Raw genomic sequence first — 27,119 nt, forward strand, 5'->3', positions numbered from 1 at the left:
TTTCTGTTTTATTCAGTCTATAAAATAGGCTAATACCATATCATTAAAACCAGTTGTACAAAGAGCATGAAATAATTTTCCAGACATATTACAAAATGTATTTTTTTCCTAAAGTTTGAAAAGTACAAACACCTTTTTACAAAACAGCAAAACTACATAGTATTGCACAATCTTTTCATATACCTCCAAAGTATAAAGTTATCAATCTCCATCTGCAGGACAAAAATAAGAAAGAATAAATTAAGACCTTGTCTTAAGCATAATTCTTTTAATTTACAGAACATAAATAAGAATAAACTCTAGGTAACTGAATTTAGTCCTTAGTGAAAAGCGGTAATTTATGTGTAAAACAAATTCTGAAAAGAAAAATCATAATTTTAACAAATACTTAATAAAAGTGCATTTCGATAGTCAAACTGCCCTATGTGGCTAATTGGGGAAAAGAAGATTGTGTTTTGTTCTGAAACAGAAAATATATGTTATATACACATTTTAAATATACAGTGGGTATAAGTGCTTTAAAATAATTCAAATCTGTACATATTTAAAGTATGTATCCCTCTTTTGGCAGGATGAACTCATCACAGACAAGCTTTGACCTCATTAACTCTGTGCACGCTCACAGGAACAAAGTTAAATAGACAAGAAAACTCTCAGTCTAGTTCCTCACAGGTAACACTTGTGTAATGACTTAATACGATGTAGATGTGGTTACTGCTCTTCACAACTCTACCTGAGTCAACTGAGAGGAAAAGGCAGAAACTCAAAAAGGCAGGGGGTGAAAGTATGAAAAGAAAGGAGAGAAGAGATGGAGGGGGAGAATCTCCAATAAGCTGTCATTTTTGTTACCTTTCAATGTTGAACACGAAAATAATAACGGAAGTTCTCTGTCGTGGTTAAAATAAATCAGTATAACACCTTCCACTCCCCTGTTTTTCCATGGGACTCTGGGATATGTGATGAAATAAAAAGACACAATGCTTCTTTTGCTTCATGTCAGCAACAGTCTCACAGGCCTTCAATGAGGCCTTCCCTTATGGCCTATCTTTCAGTGTTAATATCAGTCTAAGCTACTGATTCAGGATCTGGGCCAGCATGCGTCAAATATCAAAAGAGTGCTGATCTGAGACCCGTTCGCATCTTTTAAATTAAGATATGTGTTTCTGAAACCTAACCGCTCCAGAGTCAGTAGTCGTATTCTTAACTTCTCCATGCATATAGCTGTCTTTTGCATTGCCTATAACCTAACCTTAAACACTTGAAGACTCATCTTTTGTTAGGGTGAGGAGAAACTCTTTCTTGCTCTCTTCTACTTCTCAATGAGGCCAGCTTCCTTGATCTTGGTGTAGAAGAATTTCTCCAATAAGTTGGCACACTTGTAGTACTCGCTCTCTGGAGGGTTGTATTCACGACAGTTGGTGAAGATGCGCTGCATGTCAGCCATGAACAACTTGCGTGTCGTGTAGTACCTGCTCTTCAGACGCTCACTCATTGTCTTAAGGTCTGTGAGGAGAAAAAAATCTTAATTTTAGATACCTTGGTTGAATATGTAAGCTACCAAACCAAGAGTTTTGCTCTTAATGCACAAAAGACACAAGACTAAGAATTTTATTCCAGAAGATCAGCGCTGTGATCTAAAAAATTAAATCCCAGCATGCATCTGCCCTGTTGATGGGTCCTTAAAGCTCATCTGCAATGTCCTCAATAGTAATTATTTTCATTCATTATTTTAAATAATCAGGTATGCCCATTGGTATGTGTGTTCCTCTTTAAATCCTCTTATACTTCAGGTATATACTGTATATTGTTTACATACCCATGGGGAAGCGAATTACTTGGTAGTACCCGGGTGCTTCTGTTTTCTTCACTGGCTCCATGAAAGGCCAGGCATTCTGGTGACTCTAAGACATGAAGACCGGTCTGGTAAGAATAAAATGTGTGTATGTGCTAAAAGAAAACTGCATTGGGGAAGTGTGCGTCTAACCCTCACCTTCACATGTTGGAGGATGGTCTTCAGAGTGCTGTACAATTGATCTGGGTCCTTCAGTTCCTTACTAAAGTACAGAAGGTAACAGAAAACAACATCAAGTTAATAAGCCAAGTCATTGGGTGAAGCAGTTATAAGGCTACATTCAAATCCTGTACAGTACAGTCACACTCACCCTTTGCCCACAGGCTTCCAGCCCGTTTCACCTTTTGATATAAAGAAACTAAAATGAACCTCATATATCATATTAAAGACATCCAAAGATGTAAATACGAGCATAACATTGAGTAAGAGAAAGATATACTGCATACTTACGTATGCCAGGAATGCTCTCAATGGGAATCTGCCGAACTCCTTCCTTAAAACAGGAAAGCCCCGGATATACTTTTCTGATCTGAGCCTGCTTCCTCTCTATCAGCTTCTTGATGATCTGAGGGAGACAGATGAGATTAAAAGGTAGTGAGTGCAGGGACAAAAATAGAAAAGGAAGGCATTTAAACAATGTGAATGCAAAAACACACACCTCTTTCTGTTTCTTGATAATGACAGAGAACTCTGTGTAGGGAATGCTGGGGTTGAGTTCACAGCCCATGAGTGTGGCTCCTTCATAGTCCTTGATGTAGCCCACGTATTTGGCCTTGGGAACCTTGATATCCTTTGAAAAACCCTGAGAGGGAGGAGATTTCTGTATTATTGTAGCTGTAGGTACATTGTATTATACCAGTTTCATGTGTCCAAAGTAACCAAAGTATTACATGTAAGTTTCATGCACTTAAATGGAAATAACATGTTACCTGTTTCTTGAAGTAGCCAATGGCGTACTCATCAGCATAAGTGAGGAAGTTGAGGATTTCATGCTTTATGTGATATTCCTTCAGGTGGTTCATTAAATGGGTCCCATAACCCTACAACCACACAGCGAAAAAAGGCAAAGGTCAAAACTGACCAATCAGACAGCATGAATTCACCAAGCTAACAAACAGGAAGTGCTCTCACCTTGACCTGTTCGTTAGAGGTGACGGCACAAAAAACAATCTCTGTAAAGCCCTGCGATGGAAACATTCGAAAGCAGATCCCTCCGATCACACGGCCATCTTTGATAAGTGACAGAGTCTTGTGCTTCCTGTAAGAAAAAATAAAAAAGAGATAAATTTAAGTCAAAATGTACCTCCATCACATCTCTGACTGTGATGATAAAGTACGGATGCACTCACGGATCAAAGACCAGCCGTGTGATGTACTCCTTGGGCATGCGGGGCAGCTGGTGAGAGAACACATTCTGGAGGCCGACAAGCCACATCAAGATCCTCTTATTGGGCTTCTGGTTTAGGGAGTTACCGATAACGTGGAATTCAATCACCCCCCTGCGCTCCTCTAGACGAGCAGCTTCATCACGTGCAGAGTGAGCTGACAGCAGACTGGTCTGCACAGGAAGGAAGGTATTAAACAATGATACTATCAGAGGTCTTGATGTACATTGTCTTTATTAAGTGTGAACAGATTACTATACACCACTCCTCACTACTGCTCATCACTGTCACTGAAAATATCCTGGATCTCTGACTTACAACTACATCATTTACAGTATAAGGCATTGCCAGGAGTAAGATACTCAAATGAAGACAAACACATATGTGCTTTTCTTGCTTTTATCTCTTGCATTTCTGCAAAGTGAAAAACATTATTTTCCTTAATATGACATGCGAAACGAAAAACAGTATTTTTAAACAGTATTTTTTTTATATAAGCTAAAAATGTGTTTGATGACAATAAAGATAAAGTTTTCTTCAATCGTACTCTAACTGTAAGTCAATGGGACCTGGTTACCTCTGGAATGGCGGCAGGGTCGGCTATGGTTGCCATGACCTCATTGATGAGCTCCATGGGGATGTCACCCACTACCCTAGGTCTCTTGCTTTCCTCATTGGGGAGAGGCTCAGTGGGTTTACGCTTTTCTCCAACTGTGATAATGGATGGACACAGAGGAAGGTAGTTTTTTAAGACTTTTATATTTGCACTCTTTATATTTTCACTCTTCACACTTTGTTCAGCAACTGCTGCACAGTAATTTCCTTCAGGATAAATAAAGTTGTATCTTAGTTTATCTTTCTCATTAAATGTCTCTTTTACACCTTCTCAGCAGTTTAGTAGTGTATCTCAATACAAACAAGAGGTTACCCAGCATTTACGATTAGCTTACTATGGGCTAATCTTCAATAGGCCCTTTTCACAGCAGCCACATTGACATGTCTTTGCAGGGTAAACACAGGTGTAATTGGAAAAATTATTCATGGTCCCATTCTGCCTTGCTTTCAGTATGTTAGGCACATTTCTGGGGTGGTATTCACTTCTGTTTCTTTATACAGCTTGAAGGCCGAGATTCAGATAAGTATTTGAGGAAATGTGTTAGTTGAAACTTTGGGACATTCTATTTTAAAACAAGATTTCTTTCAATTAACTGATAGCATTTTAGCTTTACTTCCACCCTGAAGCCCTTTTGCTTTCTCGCTCTGCAGGTTTCCATGAATCGTTGTGGTACCTGGACCGTAGTCGTGCCTCCTGCTGTGAGCCGACTGACACCCACTGCTACTTCCATTATTATTATTAATCACATTACTATCCCTATTTTCATAATTATAATTCTACTGTAATAATTGCTGCTGTTATTATAAGTAGTCTTATTATATGAATCATTTATGTCATATACATTGAATGTGTTGTATCTCTGTTATGCTGTTCATTCTGTACACATGACATCTATTGCATTCTGTCCATCCTGGGAGAAGGATCCCTCCTCTGTCGTTCTCCCAGAGGTTTCTTCCTTTTTTCTCCCTGTTAAAGGGGTTTTTTTAGGGGAGTTTTTCCTGTGCCGATGTGAGGGAAGGACAGAGGATGTCGCATGTGCACAGATTGTAAAGCCCTCTGAGGCAAATTTGTGATTTGTGATTCTGGGCTATACAAAATAAACTGAATTGAATTGAATAGAATTAAAGTATTCGGATGGGGGGATGAATCTTTGTTATCTATGGAGGTTCAGGTGCAAATGCCATAATAACACATACACATGCGTTAAATGTAAAACACAAGGCTTACTCTTCCCTAGTGCCCACTGTTTACTATGAAAGGTTATGTATTAACGTGGAATCATTGTAACCGTATGAGTAATAACAGGTTTGACTGTAATACCTGGGTTTGTCTCCAGTACAGAAGCTGTTTTCCTGGCAGGGCTGACACTGCCACAGGTTGATGGGTCCACTGACACAGGGCTGGGGCTGTAGTACAATGGCCTGGCCACAGGTGGCGCACTGAAAACTACAGAGCAATGAAAAGTACATTAATACTCTAAGAACATTTCTTCATTATCATGTTCTCTAAAGTGAGCTTGACGAGTGTTTGTGAAGGTGTCTGTTACCTGTGTGGATAGGTATCTGCCCTCCTGAGGCTCCTGCCAAAAAGTCTTGGCTCCAGATTGGAGAACTATGGCTGTACACCTCCTCCTCCAGCATAGACAGGAATCTGAGCCAAAGAAACAAAATAACCACAATTGTTTAACTGTTTTAAAGATGATTGTCTAGCATTCAGGGTGCTTACTGTGTAGTTTGATACTGAGGATGGCAATGCGTGAGTGGTGCATGAGCAATTGGCTCTGCTGTGTGGCTAATTATATGTTAGACTTAATAGATAATTAAGGTTGTCATGTATCCCTTTGTATACAATGTCAGAGTTAATTTTTCTTACTTGGGAAAGTGTGTGAGGATGAGTGTGCGTTTTTCCGGTGGCAGCTTGTCCTTCTCCTGTCTTGCCTGCTCCAGCAGTTGTTTCCTCATCACAGTGAACACTGAACGCAGCAGAGTCCGGCCGAAGATCTGAGTGGTCTCGTACCGGGGTAGACTGTCACAGAACTGAGGCACATTGCAGTAGCAGAGCCATCTATAACGAGCACATAAAACATAAATAACTATGACTGTAAACAGGTGGGATGCATGTTAACAGGATGTCTGGCAGGACATCTGGTAGTGCTGCTACCTGGTGTAGTTGGCTTTGTATCCAGCTGCATCATCATTAGGAACCCTCTGGCGTCTCTGAGAGGGCGTTTCAAGCTGCCAGTAGTTGATTTGATTGAGAAACATCTTGGCCAGTTCCATAATGGTTTGACGTTCCTTAGAGGGCAGGTGGCTGAATTTGTACTGGACAAAATTGTTCACCCCCTTGGTTTGAAAAGAGTAAATATATACAAGGGAAAGTGGACACAATGAAACAATTTGTGTTGAATAGGGTTGTTTTTTGTATAGCCGTTGATGCAAATGGTAGACGTGATTACCTGCTCGATGCTGGGTTTTTCAAATGGAGGACTCTCCTGTGCTTCTAACATCGGTTTACCCATCTGTAGTATGGATTTCCTCAACAGCTGAAAAAATATGCAGAAAATGGGAATTTTCACTTGTACACAATGCTGGTTGTAAAATCATGTGTTTGCATATTTAGATTGTTAAAGTGGAGGCTTACTTTGAAGAGGGAAAAGTAGACCTGCTTAGTGTCAGCATCCTCCTCTTTGTGAACACATGTGTAGAGATACTCCACATCCAGGACAATACCTAAAAGTCTGTTCATTTCCTCCTCAGAAACATTTTCTAGATGGGTCACATGATCACCTAGGGAGGAAAGAATACATTTTAAAAGGGTACTTTTTAGTATTATTATTAGCTGTGGCTTCTTTCCTAGACTTGCTGCCTTACCCAAGGTGTGAGAGCAGCTCCGGCAGGGCTCCTGCAGGTTGACTGTGCTGGACTGCTGGTCAGTCCGTGGGGGTGTTGGAGGGGGGTTTTGACTTTTCCAGCCGTTACACTTACAGGCTCCCTCAGCCTAGTAGGAACACAGTTTAAATGAGTACAGGGAAATATACAGATAAGGGTAAACCCATTTCAAATTAACCACCTGTTAATCAGTGAAACATATGATTTATAGTATCAGTAAAAAACTATGAAGCTTTGCTGATATTGGAAGAAAAGATAGATTCTTTGTTTTCTGAAATTGAAATGATTTGTTTGTAAAGTTGGTTATGGTGCTTGGGGACTGTCAGGTGGAGTTGCTGTTTCCAGGCACTTCAAAGTAAACAATAGGATATATTACAGGCCCTAATCATTTACTAGTAATGTAATATTGTATAAACAGTAAATGGGCCTTAGCAGGAAAAATACATTTTGAAACGTGACATCGCTGCTCCGGTTAATGGAGATTTGTTATGACTGACTATGTACAATATCAGGAGGTTGGCTGAGGAGGCCTGTCAGCGTCAGCTGGAGCTACCGCACTGCGCATGCGCCTCGAAACAACAACAAACTCCGCCCCTCCAGCAGCTGTCACCCTGTCAAAACAAAGACCCCGTCCCTCTCTGCGGATGATTTACTGCATAAAACCAATAAATTCCTCTCTGTTTAACACTGGTCGGTGACAGACGGCACGGGGACAATGTATCACTCCCCGTGGAAAGCCTCAGACACCGGGATGCAGCCCTTGTGCACACAGCCTGGTACTCCCAAGCACCAGCGCCAAGCCAGTGTTTACGTCCACCGACCCCCCACCGAGACAGAAACATAGTAACGTTGTACATACAGCGGACAGCCCACAGCTGGAAGGCCCTGCTTTATAGTCCTGCAACAAACACGCTTTCATTGACTTTATTATTAATATCGCTCTAACAATAATTGGTTCGTGCATGCAAAATGAAAAAAAAAAACGAAGTGCGGCAATGGCTTCCTTTGCTGTGCTTGCATTTTGTAAACTATTGCAACCATCTCAGGAAATACGATTCATTATGAATAAATAAACCGCTGCGTTTCAAAAAGACAGCCATGTGCACAGAAATAGCATACTTTGCAGGATGAATACACTCCGAGTTTTTCCAGTTTCTTCGGCCGAGGTGAGGAGCGGAGTTGCGCCTTCTTCACGGCGATACGTGCGGATCCTCCGGCGGCTCCGGAGCCCTCCGTCCCTCCGGCTCCAGGAGCGGCCGGAACGAGGCCCGCGGCCCCGATGGCCGGTGAACCTTGCTGAATCCCAGCACTGTCGCCCATGATTCACACGGAACCCGGACGGGGACCCCCGGCCCGGGAGATATTCGGTCTGCCGTCCGCTCTACTCCACAAGCGGGGGATCAGACATGGCGCTCATCCTTATTTTCAATTTCTTACTGTAGGCCCATTTTCCTCCGCTAGGGGACTCAACTGGGATAGGCCAAAACCCACTACAATTCAGAGAGGAGAGGTCATAAAATGCAACCATTCGTAGCAAAAATTTCAAGGTCAAATGTAATAGAAAAAAACGTGGATTTTCATCCGGAGCCATATTTTAGCACACTGTGACTGTGGAATGGCGGTGATTTCATGGAACATAACAATTTAATACCAATACACAATAATGTAGAGACTACATTACAAAATGTTCATATAAGAACAATTAGTTAAAACCCCTGAATGTAAGAAATCCTGGGAACTAATCATATTCAGACAATTATTGAAGAACAATTCAGGTTGAAGGTCGGAGATGTCTGAAGGATAATAATAAAAAAAAAATGTAATGGCAAGTTGAGAGGCAGGCTTGTAGGTGATGCGAACTGTCATGACCTATAGTAACCTGAACATGAAAAAAGAAAATAATTGAGAAGAAAAACAATCACTGTCTGTGGGAGGTCCACACACGTACACACAGCCTGATTACAATAATAAATGATCACATTTATTTCAGTATTTATTTGGTCATTACATACCAGAACTGTCAAATGCTTGCATTTAAATGTTTTTGGCTGCAATTAGGTAGGTGTTCACGGAAAAAAAACCATACAATTTACATCATTATACTGTGTTAATTCATTTATTCATGAATCACACCATCGTGCCAGCTGATAGTTGTTACACTGTTCCTACAATATCGTCACAAGGTTACTGAATTGTTATGAAGGGGCAGCCAGTTGGTCAATCAATCTGTATTGTGTTGTTTGTGACTCCTCTGTAGCTTTTACAAGCAGTGTTTCTAGAAGTTCGGGTCTAATAACAGGGAGGAGTGCTGGACAAGTAGCCTGATACAACTACAAAACAATTAGTGAAATGCAAGAAAGAGATAATGTTAAAAAAATAGAAACCAAAATGTTTGGATATTATTTTTTTTTCTTTTGAGAAAAAAGATACAAGACAGACAACTAAATAAATGCAATTTCATTCTTTGTTAATAACACTACATACATTTATAAGACCACCACTGATTATAATTTAACCATTTGTGTGAAAAAAGGAACAGCAACAAAACTCCAAAACCAGATTGTAGCTGTTTTTTTCTGCTAACTGTACAGTTTTTTTTTAATGATTATCGAGACAACTCCCTAGCAAGCATTAGTCCTGTCACTAGTAAATCGAAAAAAAGTAGACTACACTGCAACACCCTATTTACAGTATATTATTTATATTTATATATTTATATTTATATATATTTATATCACACTGGCTGTAATTATGACAAGATATATTCATGAGCATCATTAGTGCAAGGCATGAGTAAGACCTGTAAAAAGAGTTATTGATCACATATATGCATGTATATGTGTATGTATGCATGTATGTATGAATGTATGTGTGTGTCGTTAAGTGTAACATAATAAAGTGAGGGAGTGGGAAAGGAAAAAAGTGTGCGCTCAACATAAGTGAGGGAGAATTGTAACAGACCATGTGTGTGTGTGTGTGTGTGTGTGTGTGTGTGTGCACTTATGTACAATAATGTTTAAGTCTGACAGAGTTCAGGGCGAATAATTCAATGTAATGTGTCCTCATGTGCAAATGTGTGTTAGAACAAGCACACACACACACACACACACACACACACACACACACACACACACACACACACACACACACACACACACACACACACACACACACACACACACACACACACACACACACACACACACACACACACACACACACACACACACACACACACACACACACACACACAGTGAGTCTATGGATGAAATCTTTCATCAGCCAGCCAGCCCCGGCCCGGTTTGTACACACTGACACACATCTGTGTCTAAAGCACTTCCTAAACAAGGGAAGATTACAAATAATTATGATTCAAAGGCGTTTATGAAGCAGCCTTACATATTGCAAACTCCCAACTCACTACCATCACCTACGCTTTTTACCAGGTGCAAACCCAGCAGCGGTCCAGCAATATTAACACAATGGAAAAGGTAATCTGCATTCACTAAATCATCCAAAGACAGATACCAAGAGACCCAGGTATAACCACAGGGATGGTCCACACAAGATGTATGAAAGGACTCTGCATCAGGAGATGGGAAGGAGGTGACACTGATCTGTCCCTCAGAGGCCCATGTGCTGTGTTGTGGAGAGAGATGGGTGGAACAGGGGGGTTTGCTGTGACGCATTGGTCCTTGCAGACACTCAAGTCACAGAGTAAATACTGTGAAACATTGCACAATGCCACTCGGGACAGCTAGAAGTAGGCAGGGCTCCAGAATGGAGCCTTAAAGAATGTTCACTAGTGCTACTTTGGGTTTAGTGGGGGGAAGGAAGTGGACAGGCAGGAGAAGCTAAAAGGACTACAGTCCACAATTTTTTTAATTCAAGATAAAAGGGTCCAAGTGACTGAGAGGTGTGGAGCTTGGGGTTTGTGTGTCTCTCTCTCTCTCTCTGCCTTTTCATCTTTTTTAGATTTACAAGAACACACCTCCTCTTCTACAAAATATATTTTTCTGTGCTACTGCAGACAAAAGGTTTTAGTTTTTCTATTTTAGGCCATGTAAGTATATAGGTTTGTGCATCCATAATTTTGACCAAATTATAGCAAACAATAAGTAAGAAAATTATAAAAAAAATGTAACAAAACAGAAGACTGGTATTAGAAATGCAGTAGTAAAGTCTTAAGCCATCCCACAAACAGGGAAGTAACCACTTCCTCTAAATGAAACTCCTATCTACAAGTTTGGAGGGTTGATGGTGGCAGGCAAGGAACAATAAAGGTTCTAATATCTGCTGTCATTAATCTATCAATAATAATTGATAGATGTAACAAGCTGGATAGCAGAAAGTAGGAAATAATTGTTAAGGGGCTTAACCAGGTAGCAGCAGAACCATGATGGAGGGAAATAGGCAAAAGCCATGTGGAGAAATCAGTGTAGACCATTGACTTCATTACTGCAAAAGTAAGAGAGGGGGGGGGCGGCACATAGGGCATCTTTTTTTTGTTTCGCAGATCAGAGAATTGGAGATAAGAGTAAAACACATTGCATTACTGCGGTGCCATTCAGGGCTTCGGCCGCATTAGTTACTGCTCTACAGGTTGGTTGGAAGGAAGGCGTTCTTCACGTTAGTTACTGCAGCATGGAGCCTTGGCTGGCTGGGCAGCCTCTGTCAGGTCCACTCCCCGGTTCCGCCCGCTACTGGCTCCTGCTGCCTGTGGCTCACTCTTCGGCAATCTCTTTGCTGCAGGGAAAAAACAAACCACACGGAACAACAATCAAAGAAACTGCAAGTTTCATTTTGCAGGGTGAATATGTTACAATGTCAAATAATCATGTCAAATAACATTAGGGTAAATTAAGTTGGTTCAGATATCTGCCTATCTTTGCACATACAGGGATGCAAACACATGTATGGTAAAATAGGAGAGAGCTACCCGATGTTAAACAATAGACAGCGTAGTATCATATAACCATGTGATGAAGGCCTGTGCTGAGTGGCTAAATAAATAGGCAATTCAATTTAATATACTCAGATTAATTAGAGACAGACCGATGTTAAGCATCAAATTCCATTATATATTTTCATAATAAAAAAAAAAAAAAACATAACTGCAGTGCTAGGAAGTAGTTAACTACATGTGGTTCAAATGGAAGCCAACAGAAAAAAGTGAATGTCCTTCCAAAAAGCAGGACTTTTCACAAGGATATGGAGTAACCAGTCAATGAGAAACAGTAGCCAGCTAAGAGGGTCAGTGGGATGCAGAGGAATGCACCCCGTCACCCAAACCCCTGGGTTAAGACTTTGGTCGTAAAAGCTCAAATTTGGCATCGCATTCTAAAGCCACTATTCCATCATATATGCTCCTCTTGATTATTGCACATTTTAATAAGTTTGCCCGTTTGATTGTCATTAGTAAGCGTATTATTGTAAAGGAGAATTAGGCTTCTTGTGTGTTTTTGCCAACACAGACTGTATATAGCAATCAATATTTATATATTTATATTTCTGACTGATCACAACTTTTGTAGGTAATCATTTGATCGTATTTATTAATATTTATTTAAAAATAAGGTATATGAATCAAGGTTTATCAAGACATCATTGACTGTTTTCTTAGAAACTTAATGAACTCTTATTTTAATTTAAGGACAAACGTGTTTTAATTCCCATGTGTTACCTAGCCTATGTATTGCGCTTTAATACATTTTTTGTATAAAATAAACGCTTACGCCACAATCGTCAATTTGTTGCCACCAGTGTTTCCAGAAGTAGCCTGCATAATGAGGATGTTCCCTGGCTATACAATCAATGCAATTCTTTAAAAAACGTGGTATCTGGACTATTCACAAAAGTCACCCCAATTGACGAGAAAAAAAAAATTTGTTATTTGGATCCTTATCTTATCTAATGCAATTCTTTAAAAAAACGCTGGTATCTGGACTAATAAAGGATTATCTTATCCTATCTATCTATCTATCTATCTATCTATCTATCTATCTATCTATCTATCTATCTATCTATCTATCTATCTATCTATCTATCTGTACCACTCAAGAAAAGCTCTGGCAAAATCTATGAATAAAGTGTAAATAATTACCCACCAATAGCCATAAATATCTCATTCACGTTCATTGATGTTTTGGCCGATGTCTCCATGAAGAGTAAGCTGTTGTCATCTGCGTAGGACTGGGCATCCTGTCAACACAGCGTAGACACCATGAGTTTACAATATTACCTCACACATTCATGCATTCAGTGACAACCAACTACTATTAGATGGTGGTATAGATGATGCAAGTCCTGGCAAGGAAGACTAATGGAACTAATCACTTGTTGTGTATGTTTGGATATAATAACATTAATCAAAACCCAAGGCAAAACCAAGGAATCCATAAGAAGTAGTAGATGAGTATTCCTAAGAAATGCAAAACTAGGACTGACTGTCAAGACAGTTTGTGTGTTTGCTCTGACCTGGAAGTCGACGGCTCTCTTGGTGGCTAGATCGGCCTTGTTGCCTGACAGAGCGATGACTATATTAGGGCTAGCTTGTCGTTGCAGCTCCTTCACCCAGTTCTTTGCCCGGGCAAAAGACTCCTACAAATAGAAAAATGGTGCAATCTGTCAATACCTTTATATGATCAGTAACTTCAAAAGACAATTCCTTTCAAAATCAGACATTTTCATATAGGCCATCAGCTGTATTTGAACTACAACTTGTTGATATCATCTGGACAACTTCAATACTGAAATTAAGACATTGGAAAATTGGATTGATAACTGCGTCAGGGGCGAATGAACGTGCCTCGTTTGTGATGTCGTAGACCACGATGGCTGCCTGTGCTCCTCTGTAATACATGGGTGCCAAACTGTGGTAACGCTCCTGACCTGCAGTGTCCCAGATTTCAAACTTCACCGTTGTGTCATCTAAACACACTGTCTGGGTGAGAAAGGCAGCTGGAAAGACAGAATAAGGTGAGGGGTGAGTCAGCATTAGTTAATGAATATTTACACACAATATGTTTTATAGCTATGAAAACATTACAGGTGATAAATGTATGAAAACAAAGCATTGTCAGATTTTCCATTATATGAGATAAACATATCGAATATAATATAATTAATTGTCCGCTTAAGTGAAGAAGAGACAAATTACATTTGTAACTCAATACAAGGGCTACTTTACAAATGTGGCAATGATTCTGACTACAAAATAGAATAATTTACTTCTACAAACTCTTTGTGACAATTGTGACAATAGCAAAGCACCCACTTGGCTCTAAGGCTCTGTCATAAATAATACATAATTGCATTACATCTAACTGGCAGCTCATGAGCAATAGCCTTGTTCGTTGATATGGAACTCACCTCCTATCGTGCTCTCCTGGAATTCATGGAACTGACCCTTGACAAAGCGGAGCACTAAGCTGGACTTTCCAACAGCTGACTCCCCCAACAGCACCAGCTTAAACTGACAGATCTTGTTCCCCGCATTGGGTCCATTGGGTCTCGTAGCTCCTCCCCGATTGGCCATGACCTAGTCAGATCCCCCGTTGTCCTGTGTGCCAAACCTCACTATCAGGACTTCTGCAGTTAGAAGCAAGAGAAGAAATAAGTTTACCGACTATCAACAAGTAATGAACGCGAGCAATATGACACACTTGTGAGAGGAATGTAGTATTATTCTGTTCAAAAATAAATAAATAAAAAGATAATGAGTTATTATTTGTGCAAGGAGTTACTGGTGGTTTCAAGTAGGTTAATATTCAATGGGAATTAGAGATATAGGACTTGATCTGCCAAAGGGGGACATATATAAAATGCATTAAAAACTTTAACACTGGGGGAAAAAAGTAGCCAAACTAACACAGGAAACATTTGTAAGCAGCACAGTGTGAGAAGTCTCTTTTCTGTTATTAATAAATTTGGATAGTCTTGCCCCAACGGTCAAACTGACAATGCCAAACATGTGAACTGAAAACAGAGCCAATATAGTGAAAGTGATGCATTTCAGACCCCTATTTTAACATGACAAATTCAAGCTTACGCCCAGTTGTATCACACTTTTTTACATTGTGCATTTTACAAGTTTTGCAGAAGCCATTTCAAATAAACAGCAGGCCTCGTCAGAACTTCCAAAACAACATTGCAGTTTTTGTAACATCCTTTTAGTCACATTTTTTTATCACTGAAAATGTGTGTAAAGTAACGAATTCCCCCATTGAAAAAAACATGTTTACATTGAAATAATGTATTGAATTAATTCAAATGTCAAAATGTGCCATTTAACTCTTTGTTGAAGCATCTCAAACATGCAAAGCCTGCATTTAAATATAACTGGGTCATTGTTGATAGGAGAATAATCCCACCAAAACCACATACAGTAAAATCAATCAAAGGAAGCCTTGTCAAGAACCACAGTAGTTTCACGAGTTCACCCACATTACTTACAACTGCAAGAAAAACTGTATAAATACATGCCACACATTCACACATTGCTTAGTAACTTATTTAGGATTGACCTGCTGACTAATTTGAGCAACAAATGGCTGTTGTCACGAAGTAAAAGCAGTCTATGTCCAATTCTCAGGAATTTGTCCTGAGCGTTATCGCTGGAATATTGTCCCTGATCACAAATAAATGACCATTATGGCTTCACTGTGTGCACCCCCCACCAATTCCTAATCCAGGAGACAGATATTATGCTTACTAACAAAAACACAGATACCTTATCATCCTCACATATGCCATTCCATGCAATAAAGTGCAACGGCTGTGCAAAAAAAAGTTATAGTGTGCTCTGTGTAGTGAAGTTTGAGGCCACAGATTAAAAAAAATGTAATGTTGCAATACCAAATGATCTCCTTAATTAATAACATAAAGAGGGGTTTATTTCACAAACTTTCCTAGATAATTTGGTCAGAAATGAATGCTTTCATCAAGAATATTTCACAATAATTATTTCAAACACAAAGCACAAGGACCTGTGGTAACCGAGACGCACGACGGGGACTGTCAACAAACGCAGAGCTCCGACGTGTGACGGTGGTTAGATGACTGTAAACACACCTGCTCCTGTTAGCTACAGCCAGGTATCTGGTTCAGACTGGGACGCCATTTTCCTGGATTGTTTTAGTTGTCTAGCTAGTCGGTCATCGTACCTGCTGTTAGCCAACCACAGCTTTGACGTGAGCCTCCCAAACACTTTAACACACACAGACAGACACACACACAGGCGACAGGCTAGGCTAGCGTGCTAGCACTGTTAGCATGCCACCCCCTGACACCAGTGTTAGCTGCTAGCTTTCACAAAGTCAACCCCAAACATGACTAGCACCTCGCTACTGACAGCTCGCCAACACAAAAGAGGAACAGCCTGACTCGGTAGGGTGACAACGGCCTGTATGTCTGCTCCCCCCTCGCTATTCAGCAGCACCGACGTTAGCTGTGGGCAGCTAGCGGCGGCGTTAGCTCCCGTCAGTCCCCGATGAGCGTCAAGCTGGAAACCACAGCCTGTCGGATCATTCCCAGTACGCTACCTGAGAGCCAGACGGTGTTTGGGACTTTAGATACCACTGCTGTAGTATTGACACAAGGAGCCCGGGACAGTGCGGCGGGGTGGTGTTTGGAAACCAAGAAAATAAATTTCAACAACCCCGTCACGTCTCCTCCTTTCTTTCTTCTCGCAACTTCCCCTTAGAACCAAAACACAAACAAGTTCTTCCGCCCCCCGCGCCACGTCACACAGCCCGCCCTCTGGACAGAGTTAAGACGAGAGAATCCTTTAGTAGTAATGTACAGGGTATAGTGCAAACAAGAGACATGGTGGAAAAAACAAGATCATAAGTATAAATATAAGCAATAAAAACAGCAAATAATCCACAATAACTGAAATATTATTTATACAGACAGAATAACTATTATAACTATTATAACTATTATTGCACAACAGAATAACTACTTTAACTATTATAACTATTATTGCACAACAGAATAACTATTATAACTATTATAACTATTATTGCACAACAGAATAACTATTATAACTATTATTGCACAACAGAATAACTACTATAACTATTATAACTTTTATTGCACAACAGAATAACTATTATAACTATTATAACTATTATTGCACAACAGAATAACTATTATAACTATTATTGCACAACAGAATAACTATTATAACTATTATTGCACAACAGAATAACTACTATAACTATTATAACTATTATTGCACAACAGAATAACTATTATAACTATTATAACTATTATTGCACAACAGAATAACTATTATAACTATTATTGCACAACAGAACAACTATTATAACTATTATTGCACAACAGAATAACTACTATAACTATTATAAACAGAATAACTATTATTGCACAACAGAATAACTATTATAACTATTATTGCACAACAGAATAACTATTATAACTATTATTAACTATTATAACTATTATTGCACAACAGAATAACTATTATAACTATTATTGCACAACAGAATAACTATTATTGCACAACAGAATAACTATTATTGCATCCGAGTTTCGGATGTTGTTACCAATAACAGTAACTGCACTTGTGTTTTTAATATATTGCACAATTACATATGTTTACAATATTTAATTGTTAAACAGCCACATTTTATGTTTATATTTGATATAAATAAGCCTTTATGTCTTTTATAAAAAGGAATTAAACTGAATCAGGTGGTTGACAATGAACACTGTGTGATGTAGGAATCAATATTTGTGTCTATAAAGGCAGGTTTTGTTACAGTTTTTAATGATAACCATGCTACTGATGTTTAAAGCTGTAGTACACAACCATTTTGGCTTGTGACACATTCTTTTTTGAACCCCATCACACAAAGTTGCGACCAGTTCACTGATTTTACCTTTTTTATATTGTTTAATCTGGGTCATTTTTTAGAGGCCTGAAGAGGTGAAGGCAACCAGTACTTCACAAGACAAAAGCAAAAAATATTAATGTCAGAAAATGAACATCATTTTGTGTAACAGAAATATCCAAGCAAACATGCTGCCCGGAAGGTTCCCATTAAGTTCCCATTTGGTTCTATTTTTACTTTATTTTGGAACCTTTGAAGAACATTTTAAATGTGTGCATCAGGTGTAATGGTTCGAAAAATGTGCCCTGAAGGTAATTTCTACCATATAGTTCCCAGAAGGTTATTCTTAACAACCAAAAAATTAGTTATACATTCAGGAAAGTCGCCTGAAGGTTCTCTAAAGGTTTATATATACAACCTTTAGAGAACCAAGTTAACATTCCCCGAAGGTTCCCAGACCGTTATATTTGTTTAGCTTAAATGTGCTGTATAATTCAGATTCAAAGGATGAAATTAACAAATGTAAAAGTTAAGTATACGCTACGATACATACAATATTAGAGTTACAGTATATATGGTACTATGATGCATTGTATCTCTATGAATATATATATATGTGTATGTATGTATGTATGTATGTATGTATGTATGTATGTATGTATGTATGTATGTATGTATGTATGTATGTATGTATGTATGTTTGTATGTATGTATGTATGTATGTATGTGTGTGTGTATGTATGTATGTATGTATGTATGTATGTATGTATGTATGTATGTATTTATGTATGTATGTATGTATGTATGTATGTTTGTATGTGTATACACATACGCAAAGAACATTGTAGGGAAGAGTGACGTGATGTTTGAGCAAGACAGAGAAAAGTGGAAGTGAAACAAGCATTTTGTGACATATTTAAAATTGAATTACATGAACAACTATTTAGAACCTGTATCTAGAAACACATGTGATCAATATATAAGCTCCTGCTTGAAATGTATCACATAGGATGAATAAATATGTATGCAAATGGTAAGGATTTGAATGAACGCCTGACGTACATCACAGCTGGCTGCTATGACAGGAGAAAACTGTAGTATTGTGACAAACCAGTAGGTGGCACTATATCAAAACTAATCTCAGGGTTTAACCAGTCGAAGAAAGCTCCGCCCTGATTTCTTCGACTCTTCCGGTTACGTCCATATCAGCACGTTTTATTTATTGTGGAATGTATATATATATATATTTAATCTCTCATCAGTGTTGTGGACTATTTTGTGAAGGAGACATAATAACACACTGTTAATCTAACGGCTGTCAGTTTCATATAGCTCGCAAAGACTGAACAAACTGAGTCATGGAGGAGGAGATAGTGGAGACACCAGAGGAGCAGCTGGCCAAGCAGCACCGCAAGGAAAAGAAAGATATGCAAGGTAGCTCTCATGTTCACTGTCAGCTTGTCTGCATGGACTTTAGCACAATCTAGCCATCAGCAAGCCAAAATAGTAGTAAAATATAATTTCATAGGAGACAATTCTGAGCAAACCTACTGACAGTGGTATCATTCTCACAATGATTATAGTTGAAGGGGTGACATTCACAGTGAATGATAGGATAAAAGAGAGCTGATGCAGATCACTATGGACTGAAACTTTCAAGCTTCTAAATATTTGTCATCTGGACTCAGATCATTTAAGTCAGAATATTCTTTCATTCACCTGCAAAATACAAGCTGTGACACCACAGATTTGATAATGGCTAAAAGAGATATAGGTTCAAAAGACTCATTCATACAATCTTTGTGTAATGCTATGTTGGTCATGGTTAATTCATGGAGAGAGGTGCAGCAGCAGATGTTTATTTAAATATATTCTAACCAATAAGGTAATATTTAGGTATATAAATACCATGGGTGAGTGTATTCTTTTTCTTGTTGATCATCCTGGCAATCTAATTTATTTTCAAACTTGTACAACCAACAGCAAACACCATATGCAATCTCTATTCTGTATTTAGAATGTAGGCGTTATGGAAGTATTGTTTTTTCAGACAATCTGCTCTTGTGCTTCATTTTCAGCTAAAATCCAGAGCATGAAAAATGCAATCCCCAAAAATGACAAGAAAAGGAGGAAACAGTTGACAGATGAGATTGCAAAAATTGAGGCTGACCTCAGCCAGAAACACGAGGAGGAATTGAGGCAACTCAAGCCTACAACCGACACAGAGGTTAATATCTCCGTTCAGACGACTGACACATCTCTTTGCTGTACAATAAGATGTTACATCATGAAACACAGCTGCTTTAAAAATATTTATTCTTTTCAGTGCTGTCCCTGTATAATTTATTGCACAACAGATATTGGTAATAACACATGTATTGTTATAAACTACACACATGGATGTATTGAAAATGCACATAGTTGTATTTGATCACTCGGGAGGTAAATGGTAAAATAAGTAAATGTGTACAGGGTAAACACAGAATGCATTTTTTCAAATTTGTATTTTTTATTCATGCATACATGAAGTCTGATTATTAAACAAAAATCAATGTGCAACATAACAAAAGCTCTCCTCACTTCATCTTAAAAGGTGGAAGAGGTGTTAAATGGAGTGGAGACCATGAAGATGGAGGATGGGGAGGAAGATGAGGCTAAGCAACCACGTGTAACCAAGGCCCAGAAAAGAAGGGTGAGACACATGTTCCGACTCAAATACGACGGTTTTGAGTGCTGTTAATTATTGCCCACAGCACTTTGTCATTTAGTGGAAGAAGCATACTTCATGCTAATCATCTATCATCCTAATTTCTAGAATTCCCAATATTAAATATCAGTACTTGTATAGCAGGGTATTTCATAATATTTCAATCATAATTGTTAGCTATATCACCCATCTGTTTGCTTTCCTTTTAAATTTTCTTTCAGTCATGGTTTCATGTACTAATAAAATTATTTTTACCTAAATGATCTTCTCCAGGAAAAGAAGGCTGCCCAGGAGAAGGAGAGAGAGAGCAGGATAGCAGAGGCGGAGGTACAAAACCTTCAGGGTGTGAGGCACCAGGAGGGTTTGAAGCTGGCTCAGAAACTCGCACAGCAACAGCTCCAGATCAAGGAGATCTCCTCTGATGGCCACTGCATGTATCGGGCCATCGAAGATCAGCTGGCACGGCGTTCAAAGGTACGTCATCTTGTTATGGGAATATTGTAGCTGTAGTTTGAATACCTAATCAAAAATGTGAAAAGCAAATGTGCCGTCGACATTCCTTTCCTCTGCTCTGTCTGGAGTTGCTTCAATTGAAAATAGCACAATGCTGCTCTGACAGACTTTCAACAAAGTTCATACATATGTTATTACCAAAGTTCATACAGCAGAGTACATTTTCTCTTCTGTTTTATTCTAGCCGCAGTTAATCATGAGTGTGAAAGAACTGCGGTCCAGCACTGCTGAGCACATGAGAGGCCATGCTGACGACTTCCTCCCTTTCCTCACCAACACCAACACTGGGGACATGTACACGCCAGGTAACACTTTTGATCTTTGTTTTGCTTTTTCAGAAACAATCCGTCATAGAAATTCCATTATATGAAACATTACGTTCTAATGTGTATGCACATTAATCATGCTAGTGTTTGTCTGTAAATTTGTTTCCAGATGAGTTTGAGAAATACTGCAGTGATGTGGAGCACACAGCATCTTGGGGTGGACAACTGGAGGTAAGTTGTTGAAGGTTGTCACAGATGCACTGTGTTGTCGCTCTTTGTGCTTTTCAATAATTTTAGATTTTCATGTCTTTCCCCAACAGCTGCGAGCTTTGACCCAAGTTCTTCATTTGCCAGTGGAAGTGATCCAGGCCGACTCCACAACTATAAAAATCGGGGAGGAATATGATAGTGAACCCATCACCCTTGTGTACGTTGTATATATGTTGTTGTGTTTGTCATGGACTCTGGTGCATTAGCATAATTGTTAAAAATATATACAGTTAAATTAGTAGGAACATGTCTTATAATATATGAAGCTGAAAACATTACATGTATTGTACTTGTTCATGTAGGACGTTAATATGACAGTTTTGGACCCTCATGTAACACAGAATATGTTTTCTCATTCTTTGCAGCTATATGCGTCATGCCTATGGACTAGGAGAGCACTACAATTCTGTGGAGCTGCTGAAGGACCCGGCCAATGCAGAGGACAGCTGAGAGACATCTCAGTCCTGGTGTGATATTAACCAATGTGTGTAATGCAGAGTGTGTTCAAACCACTCACACTATGGGCCCCTAAATCGAACGTACTTGGAGGGAGTCCCTCCCCCCATCATTGAAGACAAGCTGAGGTTAACAAAGAACATTGCTGTTGTCAGAATGGTTTCAACACCTAATAGTATGTCTCTGTTTAGAAGTCAAAATATGTCAGCGAGGAGTTTAAAATGACATTCTGAAACAGTATCATTGTGCTACTAAAATGTAGCATAAGTAACGTGTTAATGATTTTACACTGGACGCCATTGGTCCTAATGACCCCTGGGATTAGCTTTAGTCCATTTTGGGAAGCAGTGGCGTACAGCCTACCTATCACATCAGGTGACATAACTGTAGTTTAGTTGTTGAACAGATTATGATCATTCATGTCACTCCAAATGTCAACAGCGGCACTGATGGGTTGTTGAACCTTTGCAATGTTCTTTGAATGAACTGAATTGTGGAACTTGTAAATCATGTTACATAAACACATATAATACTAATAAGGTATATCACTGTTGTATTTTGTTGGTTTGGATTAAGTTGGTATAACCTGATTTTAAAAGAATACAGTTTTAAGTATGAGACTGTGAAAGCTGGCCATTTTGTTCCTTTAACTTAAGGTGATCCTACAGCATGGAGGCATTTGCACATCTATTAATTAGCAGGTGTTTAGCAACAATTATTTGTACAAAAAGGTAAAGACTTACCTACACACTACACTCACAATTATTTTATTCTACATGGATATGACATTTTGACCACAAATGGTCTCCCTCGGGTCAATTCAAGTTGGCAGTTTAATAAAATGGTTAAAACATATGTCATGTCTGACTATGGTAAATTGGTCACATAACACTGGAGGCCAACAGAAAATATCTACAATGAAACACTCATTACCTTGCATTTTATCATAGGAAAGTAGTGGAAAATGCTACGCACATATACTTTAGTACTGTACTACAGGTATTTCTACATTGTTATTTTACACTCCTCTACATATCACAGGGAAATATTTCTTATTTCATTTTATTAATATAATATTTATTTAAATATAAAAAAATATCTATTAATTTGACAAATATAACTGCTATTTACTTTTTAGATTAACTTCTAACATGTTAAATTAGAAAAAAACGTATTCTAATAGATGGGCCACCGATGCACCATACTGCAGTAATTTACTGTATGCAGAAAAAAGAAGTCTATTTCTATACTTTTGAACAAAGTTTGACTAAGTGTTTGAAGTGTTATCATATGGTTTATGTATCCTTGGCAAATCAAGAAAATATACCATGGCTTCATCCGCCAAACTTGGTAGACCCTCTGAGGGGCATTCTGGAACTATATATCTGCCCCAAATCTTGAAGTACCTGTAGTGCTTCCCAATTCTTACAAACAAGAGGAAAAACAGAAGAAAAAATCGAATAAATACCAAACTCTAAAATAATAATGTAACAGTAAATAAAGTAGGTAAGATCAGCTTCCAGTGCTTGTATCTAAGATAAGATAAAATAAGATAATCCTTTAGTAGTCCCGCAGCGGGGAAATTTACAGGATTACAGCAGCATAGATATAGTGCAAACAAGGTACATAGTAGAAAAAACAAACAAGTATTTTAAATAAGTAAGTAAGAAAAATAAAAAATCCACAATACCTGGAAAAAATCTTATAACAGAATAATTATAGTTATAGTATTGCACAGTGTATTTGTATTGCACAGATTTATTAGTGTTTTGTTGTCTACTGGGATGGCAGACAGAGCTGGTTGTGCAGCAGGAATGAAGGACTTGCGTAATGTAGTTTTATATTGAGGTATTTCTACTTTTACTTAAGTAAAGAATCTAAGTAGTCCCCCTTGTACTGGAAAATGCAGTGCAGTGATAATTGTTCACTAGTATTATCAACAAACTAAACCACGTGGTACCCCCTGCTATGCTCAGCTGTCACCACTAGAGGCCGCTACGTCCTCAAAGTTTATCTTCATCGACGCGTCTTGTCGCCATGGAAACGTGAACGGTTGAGCGCTTCAGGTTGTTTTTAATTTTTTTTTTTTTTTTTTTTTTTTTTTTAGAAATGACGGAGTCAGTGATAAGAGCTCTATATGGCAACGCGACTTCTTTAAATTTAAGTTCCAGGAAAATAAAGGTCGTTCCCACGTGTGTTTCCAGTATAACAAACCTTTCGGTTCTGCTGTTGAACAACAACGTCATCACCTCGCTGCCCGCCGAGCTGCTCTCTCTGCGACACGTAAGTCTTGCTGGAAAGGTTCCAAGACAACTCTTAAAAAATGTTTTGTGATTAAATACTTTTCCTTTTTTAAATTGCCTGCAAGCTAGCTGAGCTGAATTTAGGGAATAATGCCTTGAATGAGGTCCCCGCTGTTTTGGGACATCTGGAGTCATTGAAGAAACTGTATCTGTTCAGAAACCAAATCACAGCAGTGCCACCCGGTGTGATAGGTAGGTTCTCTCTGGTTCTCATCATTTGTTTAACAGAACAAAGCCTAAGTATTGTCATGTTTATATTTTTTTCCAGATGGTTTACGAAACCTTGTTGTGCTCAATCTGAACCACAACCAGATCCAGAGACTCCCACCAGAGATTAAAAGGTGGGCTTCATTTATGGCACCATGATATCCCAAAACTACACACCTGCAGTAGCCTAATAGGTTCTATATATATTATATAATATTTAAAGCCTGCATGCAATGTTGTGAAGATCAGCCTACTCTAGAAATATAATTTGATAGTTAAAAAATGCAAAACGCCATGTAACTATTTTAATTACTTCATCAAGGTAATATAACTTATTACATTTGATTACTTTTCTAACACATCTTAAACTGGGCAATAAATAAAAAGCTAAATTAAAACAGTCGGTGTAAAATTTACAACAGTAGACTACTCGACTCTGATTCAAACTTGTATCTCATATATATATATATACATATGAATACAAGTTTGAGTTTGAATCAAAGAGTTACTAAATATATATATATATATAATATATATATATACACATATGTATAATATATATATATATATATATATATACATATGTATATATATATATATATATATATATATATATATATATATATATATATATGTATATATATATATATATATATATATATATAGTAACCCCTTTGTTATTGCCATTGCCAAGATTTTGATTAGTGACTGTAATTTAATGACATTTATTATTTTTCTCAGTAACTGTAACTGATTAGAATTACATTTATTTTGTAATTCAATAACGTAACTCCATTACATGTAACTGGTGTCTTCCCAACAATGCTTACAGGTTGGACTAAATTAAATAGATTGTAGAATAAACTTGTTTTAATCTCTATCCCGAGAAATGGTCAAATGAAGGCCACAAAGTGCTTAAGAATTATGTATTTCTTTGTTAAACACAAATCCAAACCTGTCTATATCATTAGTTTGAGTAGGCTTCGACATCTGAGTGTGCTGGACAATAAGCTGAAGGAGCTCCCTATTGAGTTGGGTCATCTCACCAAGTTGACTGAGATAAACTTGACTTCCAATAATTTGTCCTGGCTACCTCGGCAGCTGTACCAGTGTAAGGACCTAACCAAGTTGCACGTAGCCAGAAACAAGCTGACCAGCCTACCAGAGGTGGGTATCGCTGGTGTGATGTTTACCTTTTTTAACGGTACAGTATGTCACCTGCATCATCAAAACACTGATCTTACATTTCACCCAGGGAATTGGGGCACTGGCAAAACTCCAAGTCCTGGATGTGGCTGGAAACAAGTTGTCCATGTTCCCTGTTGAGGTACAGTATACAGTATTAGCTAATTCAGCAGCACAATGCTGTATACTGAAATTAAAAAAAAGATGGAATCAAAACTTCACTGTATGATAAAGAACAATTACTCTGTGTAGTTTCACCTGCTGCCCCTGAAGGAGCTTTACTATGAAGGCAACAGGTTTGTGCGCTGTGAGCCGATGTCATCAGTGCAGGATGCGGAAGTGCTAACGTTAAAGGTAAAGTGTCACTAAAGTACAGCAGACAGAACACTTATTAATATTTAATATAAATAATATTTATCACCCGCTGTGTAAGATACCTCACAAGACGTCTTTGTGTTTATTCAGTAACATTGTATCGGTGTGTTTGCTTCTTGTTTCACCTCTGTTTCCCAGGAACTGGCTGCCAGGTTTGTCTTGCGGGAGGACAGGAACCGGTCCTCTCTGGTCCACAGGATGCTCCCTCACTACCCGACCCTGAACGCCCTGCTGGCCAAGGGCAGCTGTTGTGCGCTCTGCCTGGACCCCTTCCTCACCACCTGGCTGGAGTGTGTGCATTTTATCAGTCTGAAGCAGGTACTATCATTGCATTAGGTTACGGTGTGAAATTACTTTCTTAAAAACATGATTCTCTGGCACCTTGATTTAGGAAGAATATGGTGGCTCATGTAATTAAATGTGCGTCATTTTTTAATTGTGTTACAGGAAATGAAAATGAGGAGTTTGCAGACCGTTCCAGTTCGTGCCCTTCTTTGTTCATACAAGTGTTTTAATACGGATGGACACTCCTATTATGGTGTTGCTAAAAGATAAATACAAGTTAATTAAAAAGGTACTATTATGATCTCAATCACTATCCTTTCAAATTTTTTAAACTAAAACTGTGGACACAGGTCTGTTAATACACATATTTAACAACAGACATAACAGCAGTTAGATGTGTGGTATTTAAATATGGTGCTTTGATTTCCAGTATATAAGTTTTTTGTCCTTCAAACATCTCACAGATGCCATTTGACTCTGCGGCCACTAGGTGGCATCCAATGAACATTGAAAACTGTCTATCTGGTCGGATCCTGCTTCAATGCTTCATACAGGCTTCAGTTGACAGCAGGTAGAATATATGTGTGCCAACCAAAGCTTTTATACAATTCCCAATGATAAAGTTAACACTGCAACAGCTGGATACCAGTTCTGTACATGGTGACTGTGCTTACTACTGTGTACTATACTTAGTACACAGTAGTATGTGATTACCTGGATTCATTCCAGCTGTTTTTTTTTCATGCTGGCTGTTCAGTGCAGGTATGTAATATATAACTGGCAACCCTGTAGATACTACACCATATTTGTTCAACATGCAGCCTACACGGAGGCTCAAACATTAAAATTACATTTTATTTTGCGTTTGCATTATTTTGTCCCCCTCATTTATATCAATAAGGGAAGGCTAAATAATGGAAACACTTCTCTGTGTAAATGTAATACATTTTTA

The 27,119-nt window shown here is 38.5% G+C and overlaps 4 protein-coding genes across 4 annotated transcripts; 2 read left to right on the forward strand and 2 right to left on the reverse strand.

The window, feature by feature from the left end:
- Nucleotides 1-8,111, reverse strand: kat2b (K(lysine) acetyltransferase 2B). The gene is made up of 18 exons (XM_054605360.1): nucleotides 7,861-8,111; nucleotides 6,724-6,850; nucleotides 6,494-6,639; nucleotides 6,309-6,395; nucleotides 6,014-6,195; nucleotides 5,726-5,917; nucleotides 5,400-5,503; nucleotides 5,174-5,299; nucleotides 3,815-3,948; nucleotides 3,202-3,410; nucleotides 2,984-3,110; nucleotides 2,782-2,892; nucleotides 2,511-2,654; nucleotides 2,303-2,417; nucleotides 2,163-2,193; nucleotides 1,991-2,054; nucleotides 1,817-1,901; nucleotides 1-1,503 (listed from the first exon to the last, which is right to left on the reverse strand). The coding sequence occupies exons 1-18, from the start codon at nucleotides 8,059-8,061 to the stop codon at nucleotides 1,310-1,312; spliced, it is 2,379 nt and encodes a 792-aa protein (XP_054461335.1). The 5' UTR covers nucleotides 8,062-8,111; the 3' UTR covers nucleotides 1-1,309.
- Nucleotides 8,112-10,706: 2,595 nt separating this feature from the next.
- On the reverse strand, nucleotides 10,707-16,435 carry rab5aa (RAB5A, member RAS oncogene family, a). Its single transcript, XM_054605388.1, has 6 exons — nucleotides 16,284-16,435; nucleotides 14,113-14,331; nucleotides 13,550-13,701; nucleotides 13,219-13,341; nucleotides 12,849-12,942; nucleotides 10,707-11,487 (listed from the first exon to the last, which is right to left on the reverse strand). The coding sequence occupies exons 2-6, from the start codon at nucleotides 14,276-14,278 to the stop codon at nucleotides 11,372-11,374; spliced, it is 651 nt and encodes a 216-aa protein (XP_054461363.1). The 5' UTR covers nucleotides 14,279-14,331; nucleotides 16,284-16,435; the 3' UTR covers nucleotides 10,707-11,371.
- A 2,368-nt stretch (nucleotides 16,436-18,803) lies between these two features.
- On the forward strand, nucleotides 18,804-22,345 carry otud6b (OTU deubiquitinase 6B). Its single transcript, XM_054606370.1, has 8 exons — nucleotides 18,804-19,034; nucleotides 19,679-19,827; nucleotides 20,194-20,292; nucleotides 20,581-20,781; nucleotides 21,005-21,125; nucleotides 21,256-21,317; nucleotides 21,407-21,513; nucleotides 21,722-22,345. Exons 1-8 carry the CDS (start codon nucleotides 18,959-18,961, stop codon nucleotides 21,804-21,806), a joined length of 900 nt encoding a protein of 299 aa, XP_054462345.1. The 5' UTR covers nucleotides 18,804-18,958; the 3' UTR covers nucleotides 21,807-22,345.
- A 1,576-nt stretch (nucleotides 22,346-23,921) lies between these two features.
- On the forward strand, nucleotides 23,922-26,884 carry lrrc69 (leucine rich repeat containing 69). Its single transcript, XM_054606510.1, has 8 exons — nucleotides 23,922-24,095; nucleotides 24,181-24,307; nucleotides 24,384-24,456; nucleotides 25,294-25,489; nucleotides 25,578-25,649; nucleotides 25,760-25,861; nucleotides 26,021-26,200; nucleotides 26,330-26,884. Exons 1-8 carry the CDS (start codon nucleotides 23,922-23,924, stop codon nucleotides 26,435-26,437), a joined length of 1,032 nt encoding a protein of 343 aa, XP_054462485.1. The 3' UTR covers nucleotides 26,438-26,884.
- Nucleotides 26,885-27,119: the final 235 nt, after the last annotated feature.

This window comes from Anoplopoma fimbria, chromosome 10 (genome assembly GCF_027596085.1).
Source record: "Anoplopoma fimbria isolate UVic2021 breed Golden Eagle Sablefish chromosome 10, Afim_UVic_2022, whole genome shotgun sequence".
Lineage (NCBI taxonomy): Eukaryota > Metazoa > Chordata > Actinopteri > Perciformes > Anoplopomatidae > Anoplopoma > Anoplopoma fimbria.

Coding starts and splice junctions, on each gene's coding strand:
- kat2b (XM_054605360.1), bottom strand. CDS start 8,061: ATGGGCGACAGTGCTGGGATTCAGCAAGGTTCACCGGCCATCGGGGCC. Junction 5,504..5,725: donor ATCCTCACACACTTTCCCAA/GTAAGAAAAATT, acceptor TCTTTGGCTCAG/ATTCCTGTCTATGCTGGAGG. Junction 1,902..1,990: donor CCATCCTCCAACATGTGAAG/GTGAGGGTTAGA, acceptor TTCATGTCTTAG/AGTCACCAGAATGCCTGGCC.
- rab5aa (XM_054605388.1), bottom strand. CDS start 14,278: ATGGCCAATCGGGGAGGAGCTACGAGACCCAATGGACCCAATGCGGGG. Junction 13,702..14,112: donor CCAGGAGAGCACGATAGGAG/GTGAGTTCCATA, acceptor CTGTCTTTCCAG/CTGCCTTTCTCACCCAGACA. Junction 12,943..13,218: donor AGAGAGCCGTCGACTTCCAG/GTCAGAGCAAAC, acceptor CTGTGTTGACAG/GATGCCCAGTCCTACGCAGA.
- otud6b (XM_054606370.1), top strand. CDS start 18,959: ATGGAGGAGGAGATAGTGGAGACACCAGAGGAGCAGCTGGCCAAGCAG. Junction 19,828..20,193: donor AGCCTACAACCGACACAGAG/GTTAATATCTCC, acceptor TCATCTTAAAAG/GTGGAAGAGGTGTTAAATGG. Junction 20,293..20,580: donor CCAAGGCCCAGAAAAGAAGG/GTGAGACACATG, acceptor GATCTTCTCCAG/GAAAAGAAGGCTGCCCAGGA.
- lrrc69 (XM_054606510.1), top strand. CDS start 23,922: ATGACGGAGTCAGTGATAAGAGCTCTATATGGCAACGCGACTTCTTTA. Junction 24,096..24,180: donor AGCTGCTCTCTCTGCGACAC/GTAAGTCTTGCT, acceptor ATTGCCTGCAAG/CTAGCTGAGCTGAATTTAGG. Junction 26,201..26,329: donor ATTTTATCAGTCTGAAGCAG/GTACTATCATTG, acceptor ATTGTGTTACAG/GAAATGAAAATGAGGAGTTT.